This window comes from Aythya ferina (genome assembly GCF_964211825.1).
Source record: "Aythya ferina genome assembly, chromosome: 1".
Classification (NCBI taxonomy): domain Eukaryota; kingdom Metazoa; phylum Chordata; class Aves; order Anseriformes; family Anatidae; genus Aythya; species Aythya ferina.
The window spans coordinates 45,829,141-45,847,903 of record NC_140296.1 but is presented as its reverse complement, the minus strand read 5'-3'; the positions used below and the strand labels follow the sequence as shown (position 1 = coordinate 45,847,903).

General features: G+C 34.6%; 1 protein-coding gene across 4 annotated transcripts in view; it reads left to right on the top strand.

Moving 5' to 3' along the window:
* RBM26 (RNA binding motif protein 26) overlaps positions 1-18,763 on the top strand; it is a 51,544-nt gene that overhangs the window by 24,950 nt on the left and 7,831 nt on the right. For 2 of the 4 annotated variants that reach the window (XM_084536766.1, XM_084536765.1), the window contains exons 12-19: positions 200-364; positions 3,111-3,242; positions 4,283-4,354; positions 7,427-7,555; positions 9,699-9,773; positions 10,413-10,583; positions 15,766-15,870; positions 17,493-17,702. In XM_084536766.1, coding sequence (XP_084392892.1) covers positions 200-364; positions 3,111-3,242; positions 4,283-4,354; positions 7,427-7,555; positions 9,699-9,773; positions 10,413-10,583; positions 15,766-15,870; positions 17,493-17,702 — 1,059 coding nt within the window. The remainder of the gene's footprint in view (positions 1-199; positions 365-3,110; positions 3,243-4,282; positions 4,355-7,426; positions 7,556-9,698; positions 9,774-10,412; positions 10,584-15,765; positions 15,871-17,492; positions 17,703-18,763) is intronic. The other 2 variants (XM_084536768.1, XM_084536767.1) reach the window with 1 other exon arrangement.

The following is an 18,763-nucleotide window of genomic DNA, read 5'->3' as shown; positions in this document are numbered from 1 at the left end:
CTATTAAAGTTGATTAACTTAATCTCAAGGTTGCTTCTTGACACCAGGCTTTTCAAACAGAATCATGAATGGGAAATACTCATCTACTGATCCGTACCGGTTTTAAATCATAAGGTTCTGAAACTGTTGGTTTTGTAGTAGCTGTGACACAGATGAAAATCCTACATAGAGTGAGTTCTGTTTTTGTTTTAAATCTTAGGTTGCATATCAAGGTGATCCAGAAGGTGCCCTTATTCAGTTTGCCACACATGAAGAAGCAAAGAAAGCTATATCGAGTACAGAAGCAGTATTAAATAATCGCTTTATCAAAGTTTATTGGCATCGAGAAGGCAGTGCACCACAAATACAAACTACCACACAGAAGGTAGAGGATCTAAGTCTGTTCTATCTAGAGCTTTATGTAAAATACGTTCTTTTAAACATTGCTTTTAAATATTTATGGAAAGTAAGTTAAATATTTTTGAAATAGGCAATATTTGATGTCGTTCCTTTCCAAAAGTTACTCCGTAATTGTAGATTTTTTTTACTTCATGTACAAGGTTCAAGAGTTGATAGCATGGTAGGACCGAAGATACTAAATGAAAGTACTTCTCTGACTTCTGGGGAATTACGCTCTATTATCTTGATGCTACCATCTGCTTGAATAATTTCTATTTTGCTTTAACTACTTTTTTTTTTTTTTTTTTTTTTTCCCTTCTGGTGACCATAAGACAGTTATATGTGTTTATGGACATTTTCTTGAAAGATGATCTCCATTTTCTTCCAAAAGGTGCTGCTTTTTCTAGCTGTCTTTTTCCTTTCCTACTGGGCTTGCATACTGCTATAGAAGATTGCAGCAGAGTTGGCTTTATCCAAAGATAAATATGTTTATATGCGTAAACACACACACACACATATGTATAGAGGGAGAGGAAGTCCAAATTCCACTATAAGAGGAAGAGCTACATTACCCTAATTTTGGGGGAACAGAAGGGGACATTTTACATTTTTGGAGCACCTGTTGGTAGTTGTCAAGTGCATAGTAGGAGTATCATTGGAAAATTTTTAAGAATATGAAACAGTAACTACTGTTATGGAGCTTAAGTTCATAGACTGTAACAAGCTAAATTGGATTTCTTAGCAGGCCTCATGGTTCCACTGAAACACAAAAAGATGCTTGGATTCTCCCAAGTCATGTAGGTTATTGGATAGAGAGTTTTTATCAGTTAGCTTCTGGCATAGCAGTTCCCTCTAAATACTTATGTATCCTCCCTGATTAGATTTGTTGTCACTGTGGAACATCATATACTTAGAAAACATGACAAAGACTTTGTGGAAGAAATATTCTTGTATTTATATGTGCTGATATAATAACCAGTATTGGAGGATTCTTTCAACTGTTGCTCCAGGTTTTTAAATCCTTCCCTTTTCTTGATGGTGTATGTCATCATCATTGAGAAAAATGACCCAGTTTTCCAGATCAATCCTGCTGTAGGGCATTTTAGGTAACAGTTTCATTTGTCTCCTTCTTTTGTATTCTGCTTACTAAAACTCCATTTTTGTAGGTGAAGACACCCACCTCACTAACTATCCTGTTACCATCCCTTAGGTTTGATTTTGGATTCAAATTTATAAGTATCCCCGATCTGAACCTGCAGTACTCGACATTATTTTCTAAGCTTGATTTACATCAGATCAGCCAGAAGAGGGCAGTGGAGTATGTGATTTGCAGGAATACAGACATTGCCTCTCTTGAGTAGGATAGCTTGAATAGTTACTGCCATCGGTTTATTTGACTATTATGCTATCCACCTGGGAGTATTACCCGTGTATTTACAACCAGATACCAGATCTTTGTATTTGTGATTTTGCAGAACATGTTAAATAGTCTTAGGGATTTTATTTCTGTTGTTAGTTTCACAGCATACCACCTTTGATATGTAAACTTGAGTAATTTGAGATTGAATTCCTCCCAAGGTCAGGTGACAGTATTAGAGGTTCCTGTTTCACAACGAACAACCTTTTGTCTCATGTCAGGAAACTACAACTTGAAGTCTACTATGGGGGCAAGTGGTCAGTAACAAAATTTGAACAGGAAATTAAAGTTTTAAATGTAATGCTTTCATTTTCTTCTACCCTTAAGTACAAAAATTATCAAATTGTTGAATGAGTAAACAGGTATTTTTAGTTCTTAAGCCTCTAGGGGGTGTGAATATTTACTTTCCTTTTTATTTAAATTAATATTTATTGTTATAGCTACAATTACAGTGCTTCAAGTACTATACTACATTTTATAGTATTTCAATTTTATAGTTTTTATAGTATTTCATTTATAGTACTATAGTATTTTATAGTACTGCAAATGCTTTATGTATAGCTGACTTCTGGAATGGAGGAACAGATTAGGTGACTTCTTGAGGGTTTCTTCCACTTTTGTGATTTTTTTTTTTCCATAAATACAATGTCAAGTTTGCTTAGAAACTTAGATGCATAAGTTGTTTTTGTTTTGTTTTGTTTTTTGCTTAAGTAGAGTTTTTGTCAAAAAAAAAAAAAAAAAAAAGACAGTGTTAGCTGTCAGTGTATATCAATGGTAGTTTTGAAGATTAGCTGCTGTTTTCTGATTCCTCAGTCCCACTAGTGCATGTCTCCATATTCTTCCTTCTTTTTCTCTTTTGTGCAAGTTAAATGCATAAGAGATGAAAAGGGATATATCAGAGTAAAAAATGAGAATCTTTATGATACAAGTTTGTGTTCTGCCATTCTCTAGGTGTTTGATGAAAGATTGATTTGTGAAAGGAATCACAGATGCTGGTTTTTATTCAGTTCAGTTTTGGATGGAAATTAAGATAGTCTAATTAGACGCAATTAGTGGAATCAGATCCAAGAGTGTTTGATCTGTGAGCTGCACGTGCCAAATAAATGTTACAGCTGTATGCACTTCACAGTCAAAGTAACATCCTAAGTCTCATGAAGTGTTTATTTTTGCAGTCAGGCGAGAAGCTATTGAATGATTAGAAAGTGTAAATCTAAATACCATTACAGGAATATCATGTATTTTCTGAACTGTATATGTAGTAGGCTTTTGTTATTAATATTACAATGTGCTTTTCTTGGGGTGGGGGGTGTTACAGGTAATACAACCCTTAGTTCAGCAACCTAGCTTGCCGGTAGTGAAACAATCAGTCAAGGAGCGATTAGGTCCAGTACCCGCAAGTAACATTGAACCTACAGAAGCACAGAGTGCCAATACAGAAGTCACTCAGGTATGTATGATCTGCCAAAAAAAAAAAGAATTTTCTTTCTGTATTAGGTTCCATAGAGTATAAATACATGCCAAAAAATGTATCAATTATAGTTAATCATACAGTGCAAATAAATATTTACTGCTTTTAAGTGCATCTAATTTGACTGAGTGGTGTTCTGATATTGCAGTTTTTCCTAAGTGCAATGATACGTCTTTTTAAAATTCTTTTTATCATAACTTTTTACTCAGTTCAAAAAACAAAAGACTCTAAAAATGTTTCATTAATGTTATGCTAAAAGTCAATTTTCAGATTTCAAAGTAAGTCTACTAAAAAACTAAATGTTACCCTTTTAAAATTTCATATATGTTAAACATCTCAACCTGTTTTAAACGAATGGTCAGCATCTGAAAATGTTTTCAGTATGCATACATCACCCTTAAGGAAGAAGATAGTTGTAATGTCAATCCAAATCATGACAAAATCTGTCATGTTACTCACATACGAAATAGCCTTTAAATTTTGATTGTGTTGGAAGTATCTTCTCATAAATAACAGTGTCACTACTTTAGTTTTCCTTCTGAGAAGGAAGGCTTCACCTTTTAAATTCTAAAGGTTTGAATTTCTGATTTTAAATTCAAACCACAGCTTCCTGCAAATGATGCCTGTAAATAGCAGCTTGCAGAACTCAAAAAGTGAAGTGTATTTAAAAGGGCCTGTCTTGGAAATAATCTATTAGCATGTTGTGGGTTTCTTTAAAAAAATAATAATAAAAAAAATGCAACAACATAATTTGTGATTCCATAGTTGGCTGTATCTTTCTTTAATACATTTAAATCACATAGGAGCATATTAGCTGTTGAAGTCCTATATATATAAAATTCATTTTTCAACAGCTTTGATATTGTTTTCCTTTTAATGTTGCTCAGTAATCTATGATTTTGTTATGCCAATCTTTTTTTTTTTTTAATCCCTAACATTTGGAATTATACAGGAAATCATAAGTTACTGTATTCGTAATGTTAAACATACCTGAAAGTTAATTTTGTTTGTTTTCTTAGAATGTGACTAAATTATCTGTGAAGGACAGACTGGGTTTTGTGTCAAAGCCAGTTACTCCTGCAACTGAGAAGGTAAGAATTATTTCTATTACAAAAACCCTTGTGTCAATATTCAGTTTGTTTCACAAGAAATGAATACAGTCATTTGTTAAAGGTTAGTTTTATGGAGTATAGTATATAGAAACTCTGATTAGCTGATGGCTATATGATTACAGCAAGAGTAAAACATGCTAGGAGAGAAGCTGCTATTCTGTGTTTTTTGTTTTAATGTGATAGATTCCATTTTTCAGTCATGAAAATAATTAGAAATGTTCTAGGATCCTAAGTTGTTAGAACAATGCCAAAATTCATTTCAAAAATACATATATATGTTAGTACTAGATATGAATCTTTTTAAAGTCTTTATTTAAAAAAAAAAACAAAAAACATAACAAAAAAATACACACACACACAAAAAATCTCCAAGAAGCTTTTAGGCTTTTGTGTCCCTTAAAAGGTGATGCTGTAAACATTTGTTTTCTTAATTGGTCTTACAATTTTGTAGTACTTATGAAAAGATGAAAGTGAAAATTAACCAGAAAGGACTAAGAGGTAAGCTGGGGGAGGTGTATCTGAATGGTAGTTAAGTGTTACATATTTTTTCCAGTAGTAGAAATTTTCATTACAGTTGTTGATGAAGTTCAGTACTTTACTACTAAAGTTTATAAGGCATGTTTTCAATCTGTTTAGCACCTTAGGTCATGGTCTTCCTTGGTATTTGTAACATTCGAGACAACTTTTTGTGGAAAGGCAGCAAGTTTTACCCAGTAACAAGATTTGTCTGCCTAGTTATATACCTTTTCTATTCTGAATTGGCTTTGACTGAAATTAATGATAGAGTGCATTTTCCTCTATCTGACAGTGCATCCATTACTGCTGATAGTGAAACTCATTGCAAAGTTACAGTGCTATTCTTTGCACACAAAAGTAATTATTTACTGTTGAGTTTTAAATGCAGATGTCTCTTCGACTCATTTCCAAGCCAAACAGTCTACCTAAATATAGTTATTGTGGCTTCCTGGCTATGTTCTATTGCATTCTTGTTGCCCTAAATTATTAAAATACATAAAATGTAGTTCAGGGATACATAGTATTATATGTATATTAAATGTCTACTTTAGAAATAGGAAGTCTGCTTCAGTTGAAGTGGGAATACTTTCCTTCTGCAACAGCTGAGTTATGCTGAAACACCTTTCTACAAAGAGCAAATTCATGCTATAAAAGGTTTTTCCACTGTGTTGTCTTACAGTACAGACTGATTTTGATAAGCTGCTGGACTGCTCAGTGGATAGTTTGTGAGCAGCAGTTTCCTTTGGCGTTTTTATTAGGGTTCTGAAACTTGTTTTGACCTAACACTTCTCCCTTTGCAAGGCAATGCTTTGCTTAGTTTGCTCTGATAGTGCTCTATGTCCATTAGAAATTAGATTAGATTTAAATTAGATTTACAGCTGTCAAAAGCGTAGATGTTTCCTAGATGTTTTTCTACTTCTGACTAAGTACAGGCAATGGCAAGAACTTTCCAGTAAGAAAGTAGGTTGGTTTGCCTCCCAAAGAGCAGGAGGAAATGGAGATGAAACAGTCATCATAATGCTTTTTCAGATCTGGATAGGGACTTACAGTTCATGAACTTGTGAAAAGTTTCACTGTTCACTCTTGAATAGCATTAAAAGACTTACAAGACCGATAGTGTGTTGCTTCTTGCTCTTCTGTATTAGTTAATGCAGGTACATCTGTTGTAGCATCTCTCCTTATTATTTGAGATGAGTAAGTGTGGTTCATTCAGACATGAGGAAATTTCAGGGCGAAAGGGATGTGTCAGTATATTTGTTCTTTACTCAGTCCTCTCTTTGTGATGTGGCCTGTCTTAAAGCTACTTTGTAAAAGGAACTACAGGGATGTGCATACATTGACGTGCTTCAGTAAGTTAATAAATAAATACAATTACTCCATCTCCTTTTTGATGGCCTGCTTAGAGAATTTTATATCAGCTTTTATAATACCCCATAACATGCTTTGAATTTTTTGTTTTTTCCATCTGCACTGCCTACTCTGGAAAATATCTGTGGGAAAAAATAGTATCAATAGCACAATGAAGTGCAGATCTTTTATATGAAGTGTTCTTCTGATCTTTTGATCTTTTCTGTCTTTCTAAAGTTTTGTGGCTGTCCCTTTTTTTCTCCTGTTGTTGGGCGTTGTGTCTTATTTTATGGAGTGCATGGTGACCAGTAGACTCTGCATGTATCTTTTAATTTTCCGTGTATATAAACTATTTTTTAACTCCCAGAGATGATACCAAACGCATAATTGTTGTGACTTGCTAACAAGGCAGGCAAGATCATGGCAATATCATCTCCAGCAGTTAGTCATGGGTTTTTCAATACTGATGTGACCAAAGTGTACTTCAAGTATTGTGATAAGAAACAGAACATTCCAAGTTCTCAGGTATTGCAGAGATGTTAGAGAGGTTGTATAGCAGGCAACTATGCTCTCGGTCATGGAGAAATATCTGTATCTCCTTAGAAACATAGGAAAGAGAGACATAGGAGTCTTTTCCTTTCCTGTATGATGTTCAGTGATTGCCTACACCTCTTACGTCTTGTTGGTTGTGCAAGCTGTATTTTGCACAAGCTGCATATGAAAAGGAACTATTTTGTCTACATTGGACCTTAGTTTCTACAATTATGTTGAAATTTTGCCTAGAAAATTTGTGCAGCTATGGAAAATTGTATTTTAAACTTCAAAATAAAAAAGAAAAACTTGAGTTATTCTTGGGCAAATCACAGTCTTCTGTTTTCTTAATTATGTTCAAATACCTTAAATTTTACATACTTTAAGCATGGAAATATATATGAAATCTCAATGGAAAGGATTTATAATCTGATGTTTATAATTCTTACATATTTGATGTGATGCTGCCTCTTCAAAAGTTGTTTAACTTCAGCAACTCCAAATAAAATTGTTATGCCAAATTTTTATATTCATACCGTCAAAACAGACAAAAGAAAAGACATACATTTTTTAAGCAGTCATGTTTTTTTTTTTTGAAGAAAAAAAAAGCACTGAAGTTCACTGGCAAAAAAAAAATAAAATGATTTCCTTCTATAGGTTTTATCCACTTCTACTGGCTTGACAAAAACTGTGTACAACCCTGCTGCTTTGAAGGCAGCACAGAAATCTTTGCCTGTTGTTTCCACTTCCGTGCTAGACTCTAATGAAGCACAGAAGAAAAAACAGGTAAATTAAATATGCTTCTTTCTAAAATGGACCTAGATTGGGAATTTGTGACCACTAGAGATAGTGCAATATATATACTCATCTCAAGAGCATAGATGAAACTAGCTACAAGATAAAATTTACTATAACTTTTTTTCAAAGGACAATAAAATTCAGTATTTGTTTTATTATTATTTCAGTGCATGTTCAGGCAGTGTAAGCAGACGTAAAGCTCTTTAGTGGTTCAAAGTGCGAAGCACTTTTTCCTGGAAACAGAGTCTCCATGTTGAGGCATGAATTGTCTATTGTGAGTGACAAGGCAGTTTAGTATAGTCACTGCTCTTCTCTCTTACACCTTATCAGATGGAACTGGCCTTAGTTCTCATTAAACTGGCCTTTTTTCCTCAGTGTACTTTGTACTTGCAGTGACGAGTATTGTTTCTTCATCAGATAGAGCTGAGAACTGTACGACTGCATTTTATTGTTTCCAAACTGTAGTTCTCTTGCATCCGTTTTTGTTTCTGCATAGTACTAGAATTTCTCATTTTGAAGAGGAAGTGCAACAAAAATGTGTTTGGCCTTCAACAGGTCACTTACTGGTAGTATAGCTTGCTTAGAATTTTCAAAGTGCCCAGTAAAGCTCCTTTTTTTAAGGTTTATTCTTAACCTTCCTAAAAACTAAATATAGGACAACATTTATCTCACTGGCTTCAAATCACAAATTAAGAGTTGAATATTAATTTAGGTTCAGACGTAAGCATTGAGAGTAGTATAACCATTATACTACTAAGCCTGTTGGTCAACTTCTATATCTAATGTCTGATATAATTTGAAATAACAGATTGTGGCTGCATGTCAGTTGTGGCATTGGTCCAGACTTTAAAGAAATCACTTCTAATTTGGGGATTTTATTTCATGTTTGTCCCCCAAAACATGTTTTTCAGAATTAGAGCTTTTACCTTTCAAGATAAGAAACTGAGTGTTTACGAAATGCTGAAAAACCTGGAATGAAATTAATGACTCATCATAACACCTGTTTTTTTTGAGAGAAAACACTGAAGACGTGCTAAATGATTGGTTCATTTCTCTTGCGCTCTTGTGCTCTTTTCTTGTCTTCAGAAATTATGATATGCTAGCACTTGTGGAAAAACATGGTTTTGTGGGACTCATTCCCTTCTTCCTTCTTGTCACCCTAGTTTTTCTTAGCGTTCATCCCCATGTCTTATCTTTCCTTTCCCTGTGAAAAAACAATTGCACATTATATTGCAAACCTAACATTTCACGCATCAGAATTTGCCAGTATTTGGAAAGACATGTACAAACCTTACTACTATTTTTTTTTTATGGCTTTTGTGCCTTTACACGTTGTATATGGTAATTGACTTGCAGTCTGATACAAGTTGATTGGCAATCAAAATCATCTTCTGCCACTTTTATCCTGTTAAATATGTTACTATTAAAGCTCTTTATTGTTTTCTGCAACTATCCTGGTGCCTAAGACCTTTTACATTCTGTATCTGAGAGCAATTGCTTTCTCTTTAGAAACATTATTAGGAAGAGCTGAGTGCAGCAGCTGTGGCCATCTCCTCCTACATTTCCTTCTGAGTGCAATATGTAACAAATTAATCAGTTTCAGTTGATTATGATTTGCTTATTGGAATGCCAAGATTCTGTTTTTAGCAGACATAAAAGAGATGATTTTCTGTGGGTAACATTTTAATTTTACAAAGTAGAACATATATATATATTTTTTTTTTGGCCTGGAGCTATACTGGAGAGTGTGTTTAATTGATGGACTTGATTTACAGTAGCTTTCAAGATACCATCTTAGTAAGTCTAAAATCTTGTATGCTTTACCTCTTGTGGTGGTAGTGTGTTATTTTGCCTTTCAACTTTCGGTGGAGTTGTGCAAAGATTGTTTTACGTAACTAATGAGGTCTTTCCAGCACATATGCAAATAAAGATAACCGAATTAGTGAATGAGGTAATGATGCTTTGATTTTCAAAGCATAAATTTAAGTATTTCCTATCAGTACTTTGAGTTCACTAGTTTTTTCCTTATATTGTAAGTTACTATTTTATAGTTATCAGATATGGTGTATTATTCTTCTGAAATTGTTTTACAAAATCTACAAACTTTCTGTAATTTTTGAAATGTTTTTAGGAAGCGTTGCGACTTCAACAAGACGTGAGAAAAAAGAAGCAAGAAATCTTGGAGAAGCACATTGAAACACAAAAGGTAAACCATTAGCACTGTACAAGGCCAGCAGTTCAGTTGTAAAACTCAGTTCACTTGAAAATATTTCAGAATTTGTTGGCATGAGCTACCAAACTGACTTAAAGTAATGTGCTAATGCTAATTCAAGAGAAAACATGCTCTTTTTTTTAAGTTTAGAGTTTTAATCAAACTTGCCATGTTAGTCCACTTAAACTCCGAGCATCTACAATTTGGATGCTTTTTTCTAGTTGAAATTAAAAAACTTGAGGTGCAAAATATGTGCTTTTGGTGAACAAGTGCAAGTCAGAGAGTTCTATACTTGGGAAGAGCAAGAGAAATTGATACTGAAAAGTACTCATGAGTGCACTCAAGCTTGAGAGGGGAAAAAGGACAAAATGTCATTTAGGTTGAATACAAATATTGGAATAATTTCAATATGTTCAACTTATCTGTCCAAATAAAATAGAGATGCTAGATGTTCATTAGCAAATTAATTAACCAGAGATTAAAATATCTGAATATAAGCTGTTAAATGCCTTTTTTATTGAGTTTTGAAGATCACAGCAAGGGTAATGCAAAATTATGTTTTTCCATTAGCTGTGGTGAGTACTGGAAAACAGATCTGTAAGTGTAGTTTAATATTTTTTTTTAATTGGACAGATGCTGATTTCGAAGCTGGAGAAAAATAAAGCCATGAAATCAGAAGATAAAGCAGAAATCATGAAAACACTGGAAATACTGACTAATAGCATTACCAAGTTAAAGGATGAATTAAAGGGTGTATCGTCAGGAGGAGGGACTCCTCTAAAAAGCATGAAAACTAAGACTCAGGTACTCAAGTTTTGGTCAGCTTTCTAATAAAAAGAATGTACATGTTTACGGCACCCAGAATGAAAATATGCAGCCACATCAGAGGTATTTAGAAGTATGCTGTTTTAATTTTGAAGTCTTCTATGAAATGGGATTGTTTTTGCTCTCTCTTTAAAGGAGCATAGTTAATATAAAAACAGTGCTGTTGTCTAGAAGTTTTACCCACTGCTACCCAGATACTGTAGGAGGCGATAGCGGGGTGGAGACTGGTCTCCTCTCCCAAGCACCAAGTAATAAGACAAGAGGAGATGGCCTTTAGTTGCATCAGGGAAGGTTTAGGTTGGATATTAGAAAAAACTTCTTCAGTGAAACGGTTATGCAGTATTGGAACAGACTGCCCAGGGAGGTAGTTGAGTCACTGCCTGGGGAGGTATTGAAGAAACTTGTAGATGTCATGAAGCAATACATGGATTGGTGGTGTACTTGGCAGTGCTAGAACTAGATGATCTTAGAATCATTTAGGTTGGAAAAGACCTCTATGATTCTGTGATGATCTGGAAGATACCAAAACAGAAATCCTATGATTGTCTTTTGCCTTATTCAGTCTTTTTAGTCTGTTCCTTTCATACATTGTTAATAGAAACAGTGAAAATAGTATTTCTTATGCAAAAGGATTATCATTGTGCAACAAAGATATCCACTGGTCAGGTTAAATACCCAAATTGAGTGCTTCATGAAGCTAGTTGACTACTGAACTGGTACATATTTTTTGTTTGTTCTTTTTACATCGCAGAAATTGAAATGTTTGCAAAATGATTTAGATAGAAGATTATACTGGTTGGTTTTCCTTTGATTTAGCTATCTGTATTTGGGCTGAACCTGTTGAGAGGAGTTTCTCTTCTGTGCTATACTTAATGTTAATATATTGCTATAATCTGTTTCTTGACTCTACTTAAATATGCAATTACATTACCTTTTTTAAATCCAGTATTACACTTTTTGTGGAAGTATATGTTCCTAAACAGATGACAACATGATTAAGAGTTCAGCGAGACTTTGAGAAATAATAAATTTTTAAGGAATTTTTAAGAGGCATTTTAAACATATTACAAGCTTTTCTTGCTTTATTGAATGAGGAAGTACATAACAATAAAGGGCTAGATTTTTATGCAGTGTATTTTTCAGCCGCCAACAAAAACACTTGATCTTTTCTTGCTGTTTTCATTCAGTTCTTAAATCTTCTGAATGCTTCATCATCTCTACTAAAGTTTGGGATTCTATTGTAAAAAGCTGGTGCAACGTTACAACCCGGATTTAGTTTAAACAGATCATTAGTTTTCATTTTGACAGAACATTTCTAAGGCTTAATTTTGCTTAGAAATACAGGCATTAAAAGTACATGCAGAATAAATTACAGTGATGTACAGGTGTGGGAAAAAGGTAGTACTGAAATGACCTGTATGTACTCACTGTAACTTCTTTTCTTGTTTGTCAGTCAGGAAAAAGTTGGAAGCAGTGCATTTGTATCCTGAAGATGGACATAGTGTGTGATTACTGGGAGTTGGTGTATGCCTCTTAGAATGACTACAGTTGCAGTGGAATAACTCTGTTTTAGAGGGGGAACAAGAGGTAGTAACACCAGTATTCAGACACTGCTATTTAAACTTAACTTTTTCTTAAATTATAGAAGAGATTTTTCTGATATTTTCAGAGAGAATTGATGCTTTCTGATGAGAAAATAATTCTTAGAGGTCTTAGATGAAAGAAGTTAACTTCTTGTAGAGTGAATTTGAGTCATAAAAGTCCTAGGAATTGGCAATATTTTCAAAGTTGCTTTTGATTTTTTTCCCCAGTCACTTTCTTGTTCTTAGTATGCTTGGGAATGGTTTCCCAGATTATTTGCTCCATTATCCTCTCAGGTATTGTGATGAGACTGACCAGTATGTACTTGCTAGATCTTTCTTGCCCTACTTGAAGGTCAGAGTGACATTTGCATTTTCTCGGTTCTGAGGAACCGCCCCCAAATGCCAGGACCTTTCAAAGATAATTAAGATTGGCCTTGCAGTGACATCAGTGAGCTCCCTCGGTACTAACCGTCGCATCTATAAGGTCTCAGGGATTTGTATATGTCCAGTTAGCTTAAATGTTTGCTAACTTGAATCTCTTTTAACAAAGATAAGTCTTACGAGTAAAGACTTGAGGAGAAGGTGACATTGAGTACCTTGGCTGTTCTCATGTCTTTTGTTACAAGTCCCCTTCCACATTCGGTAGTGGGTCTTCATTTTTCATAGCATAGTCTTTGTGTTGTTGCTGATAGACCTACGGAAGCTTTTTTTGTTCCTTACCAGGTGGGCTTTGGCTTTCCAGAATCGTACCTGCATGCTTAGGCAGTCTGTCTGTATTGTATCTGTGTGGTCTGAGCCTACTTCCACCTGTCCTACACTTTGTTTTTAGATTTTTGTTAGGAGTTCCTTAGGCATTAATGCAGGCCTCCTGCTGTTTATTTCCCGCATGTTTTGGAAAGCGGGGGATATGATTCTTTAAAATCAACCTGCCCTTGCAGCTGCTAGCTAGGACCATGAGGTGGCTTCCACTTGCCTAAAAAATGCCTCATTTACTACTTCTACCTGATAAGATGGCATGTAGTAGACGCCCACTGCAGTGTCACCCACGTTGGTCTGCCATCTGATGAATTTCTAGCTGGCTTATCATCTGTCCCTGGGCGGAGCTACATGCATTCACACTTCCCTCGCACACAGAGGGTAGCTCCTGCTTCTCCCAGGCCTGGCCTTCCTGAAGAGCCCGTATCCATCCACCGCAGCACTCCAGTTGTGTGAGTTACACTGCAATGCTTCTGTAGTCTCTGTAAGATTGTAGCCTTGGAACTGTGCAGACATCTAATTCCTCCTCTTTGTTTCCTGTCATGTATATCAGTGTACGGGATCTTTAGAGAAGCACTGATTTCCCAAAAAAGTAATGAGGTCTTCCCCTACAATACTGTTCTGTAGGCCCTCCTTTACTTATGTTCTAATATGTGCAAGCTTGAGGTTTTCCCTCTTCAACCCTGTATGTTGATCTTGGGATCACTTCAGTCCACATCACTCTTCAGTTGGTAACCTGGTCCATCAGTTTCTCATGTGATTTTAATTTTTAGTTAGTAAAAGTGAGATGATACACTAACTTTAATTAGAGTTTTTAAGCAGTTCTTCAGGTGTTTGTTTTTTTTTTTTTCTATTTTGTAATATGAAAAGTGAAGAAACAGTTTATAATGGACAAAACATCTAGACTGTAGAAGAGTTGATGTTATTGATAGCTTTCTTCTCAGGGAGATTGTGTATTAACAATGAGCATTGTTTTGTTAACATTTGAAAGAGAGAAAAAACATCTGAATTTTGTGAAAGTGAGTAATTAAGAGCATTCTTCAGTTAAAATTTATTACTTTGGCAATTTTCTGAAAGGCTTTGCACAAGGTTCTCTTGCATTTTATTAGCTGTTAAATCCTAGGCAGCTCAGAAGCCCCTGCAAACTTGCAGGAATAGTTCTGTATGTGAGGCCCATGCGAACGTGTCATTATCTTTACATATTTTTGTGTGTTCCAGTTCATGTAGATTACAAAATCCCCTTCTCCTGAGTGTAGAAACATTTGCTGCCTCCTGCTATGTCTTGAAGGAGGCATTATCTTCTTGAGACCAGGCACAGCTCTATAAAAAGAGGAGTCTTCATTAAGAGAACTAAAAAGAAACCTCAAAAGTTTAGAGACATTATGACACCAGGGTCACTGGCTACTTTGTGAGTTTAATTACTGGTCATTAAGAAGTTTCAGAAGTGATTGTTTTGTCGTGTCATTTATTTAGCAACACGCAGTGGGATTAGAGAGAAACAGTTTCCAGTTTTGAAAACTTTGAAAACCATTATACAGGAGATGATTTTTTGTGGTTGCTCTAGATGGTGAAAAATGGGGATGAAAGGGGTTCAGGTTGAAGTTGCCAGTTGAATAATCCAGCTTTTTTTCTTTTAAAGCTTCCAGGAAAAAAACAAAGAAACAAAAAACCCCCTTCTTTATCATTCAGTGGTGATACTTGGTTTCCAACTGTCACAACTGCGAAACCTTCATCTCTTGACAACCAGCCTTTGAATACATTACATGCTGTGGTTTTGAATCAACGGGTGTAAATGTAAAACTATTTCATAGTCATCTATAATTTTCTCCTTCATTTGTGATGTCATTAGAACATTTGGCTGCTGCTTTTTCCATTAAAAACAAAACAAAACAGGAAAAAAAAACCTTTCCAGTTTGGAACTTGAAATAAAATTTTCACAGTCATGTAAAAGCTCTTTCCTGCACCTGTACCATGTCCTGCACCTCTGGTTACTGTGAACACCTCTAAATTTGGATTCAGAGACACCTTTCAGTTTCATAGATATTTTTGAACTTTTAAATAATTCTTTCTAAGGTACCATGTGCTGGAGGGCAATTCTGGATATATCAGAGTCCAGCTTTTTGTTAGCAGAGATCTTTTCACTGTGCTTTTTTCTACTGTGGTCTGAACAGAACTACCATTCGTGCTCGTGGTAATCTTAGAAGCTTTTTGTCATTACTGATTATAGATTGTGTATTCATTCATAAATCTACTGCTTTTTTTTTTTTTTTTCGTAGAATCCCTTTTTATCTCATCATCACTATCATTTAATTTTGCATTTTCTATTTTGTGTATATGTAGTTTAGAACAAATTCTATTGGCTTTGGCTTTGCGCAGTAGACTAGATGGCTTTGACATCACCAAGCTCAGTAACATAATACTACATGTTGAAATTTTATCTTGCCAAGACGCTCCTAAGCTTGTGCTTGGCTTATTTTTTTAAAGTGGAAACCTAGCATTTTAAGCAGTATACCTCTGAAGTTACAGCTATGATCTAAATTAATAAGCCACAACTTGGCTAAATTTTAAATCCCACTACATGTAGTTTTCAAATTCTCTTTCCTTAGAGTTTCTAGGATTTTTTTTTTTCCAGTTAGAAGTGCTGTGGCAGACTTCTACCTCACCTGAAGGCCAGCACTGGCCAATCCTTAAGTCACTGTATATTTCTGAAATAGCCTGCTGATAGGAGTGTAGCAATAGATTCTTGAGTTTCATCAGAAAATTGTTTCCTCACAAGTGAATGTAAACTGTGGAACTAATAATTTGATGTAACAATTTCTTAGATGCAGAAAGAGTTACTAGATACTGAACTGGATTTATACAAGAAGATGCAAGCTGGGGAGGAAGTTACTGAATTAAGACGGAAATACACAGAACTGCAGCTGGAAGTATGTTTGTCTCTTATTTGTAGCAAATAACTTTTAATGAAAATATATTTCTTAGCTTGTGTGTTGTATCAAACTTTTTCTTCAGTGCAATATTAAGCTCCAATTATAGATGCAGACAGTTAGCAATAATACATAATAAGTTTCTGAGCTCTCCTTGACCAGAGAAATAGTATTATCTTTAATTTTGATCTCTAATTTATTTAAATTCTGTAACTTTAACATGACATGGTATTTTACAGATTTATGGTAGGAGTGCTTCCTTGAGAATATGGAGCATTAAATATATTGTCTATAGGTGGTGCTGTGTTTTTTTTACAAAACAATAAAAGACATAGCTTGTTCTTTTCTTCTTGAATCTCAACATCCTCTTAATAACCAAAAAGACCAAAGTGTCAGAAAGCAGTGTTATTACAGCATTAGGTTGAAGGAAAGATGGACTTAGCAAAACAATGACAGTATCTCAAAATGTGTTCTATATACAGAAATACGCTTTTTGTTAAAGGAATCACTTTACAAAAATTTGGAAGTCTATGCGAGATTCTTTGTGTCTTATTCTAAGGATCTCAGAATACTATTGGAGGTTATTTGGTGTTATATTGTACTGTCTCGAATATATGATTTTGTAGTAGCTACTTAGTTGCATGATGCTCCTACTTTTTTTTTTTTTTTTTTTTTTTTTACTCTGAAGAAGGCTACTGTGTTGCTTAAATCCCTCTTAATGAGGTTTTGTCATGTTTTATGTGTAACTACATATGAACACTGCATGTATATATGTATATACAGCTAGGTTGCCCTAAAATCTTACTTCAAAAGTAAGTTGTTATGCAGCTTTGGTACTTGTGAAAATAGGTTTGTTAATAAGCTAAGCCAACTGAGTAGAGAAATAACACAAGCAGAAGTTACCAGTATTTATTCTGATGGTGAGTAATATTTCTTAGGTGTTCTGAATGATTTCATTAATAAAGAAAATTATCTCCTCATGGATGATACTGTTGGCATGTATTCAAATAGTGTTATTAGTGGTTGAGTTGTAAACAAACACTGTAGAATATTATTTGCAACTTATTTTTTAAATGGTTGATGGAGATACTGTCACCAACCTTTTGACTTCTAGAGAATGCATACCTGTTCTTTAAAAATGGAAGCACAGATGTTGCAGGAATGGAAATTAGTGACTATGTAGACCCAAATTTTTAGAGAATGCTTTGTACTTGGAGGTTCTTAGTAGGTCCTCTCTTTCATACCTCACAGTCCTGTAACCAAAACCTACTATGCTCCATATTTTCTTGTCAGAATGATAGTCCTGTTTTTGAATTAAAAGAAAATTGTTAGTCCCCACATCGAGAAATTTCAGATGTTACACTACAGTCTGACCTCCTTCGAGGAATTGTCATCACAGATGAGGGTTCTTCTGACATCTTTTTTTTTTTTTTTTTTTTTTTGAATGCTTTGTTCTTTTTTCTGTTGCTGTCCTGTTTTTGATCTGTTACTAAAAAGTAATGTTTCTGTAAACGTCTTATTTTAAAACCTGTAAGCTGCTCTGTGAACGTGTTTGGTATTTTTGTCTAAACATTTAGATTATGAATTTTTATAAATCACCATGTTATGTATAAATATCTTAGGCTGCCAAACGAGGGATTCTTTCTTCAGTTCGTGGTAGAGGGGTTCATGCAAGAGGTCGGGGTGCATCACGTAGCAGAGGTAGAGGAATACGTGGACGGGGTAGAGGCAGAGGAGTTCCTGTGCATGCGGTTGTGGATCATCGACCTAGGGCATTAGAAATCTCTGCATTTACAGAAAGTGATAGAGAAGATCTTCTTCCTCATTTTGCGGTATGTTGTAATTTCACTTCTTCTGTTCTTTGGATAACATTCTTTTTTCCAATGACTTTTTTTTTTCTTAACTTAATTCATCTGGAAATTTTATTTAGGACTGAATCTATAATATGATATAGATTCATGATTTAAAAGTTCACGATTTAAAAATAAAATCAGAATTTCAGCAGTATTTTTATGCAAGTATAATAAATTGATAGTTGGACAGAAAGAAATAAAACCCCTTTATCTGTCATTAAAAAAAAAAAAAAAGCTTAAAGTAATATTAGTTTATTTTGAGGGATGAATACTGAGAATATCAGCGTTTACATAAATAACAAGTAAGTCCTGTCACCCTCCTTCCCTAGCAAACACACGCCACCTTGGCGTTTTCTTTTGTTTGTTTGTTTTCCAATATTTAATTTCAGTGGTTGTCTTTGAAGATAGAAATTGAAGACCCACTAAGTCTGGTAAATTCTACTTCAGTCATTGCACTTAATATTTCCTGTCTGGCAGCTGTGTAAGCAGCTTTTGAAAAGAACAAGAGTTAAGAAAAGTAACCTACCAGCACTACTGTATTATTTTTTTTAGGTCTTGTGTTTCCACGATCTATATATATCTACATATGTAGATATACAACTTCCTAATGACAGACTGAACATTTAAACAAAGATTTTATAAATTTTGGGGGTAAAAAGAAGAATACCTTACAATACCCAACTTCAAAATTAAAAAAAACTTAGAGACCCTTGCAGGAATGTATGGGGCAGGATCTTAAGATGCTGAAATCGAGCTAAATTGGAAACTTGCTACCTCTTCTGTATCTATTAAATCTTTTTGTAGAACTGTATCATAATAGACTTAGGGAGTAATCTCAAGATGTGAACTTTCTGATCAAGAGAGAATTATTGAAGCAGAAGAACTTCTTTCTTCTGTTGTAATTTTACTTCATTCCTGTATATTTACAGTCAGGAAATCCAAAGACTACTGTACTTTGTGTTTTCGAAATGGAAAAAAAAACACAACAATATTTCTTGCAAAGCCCTCAGACTGGCATTGAGGCTGTGAAGGGTTACACT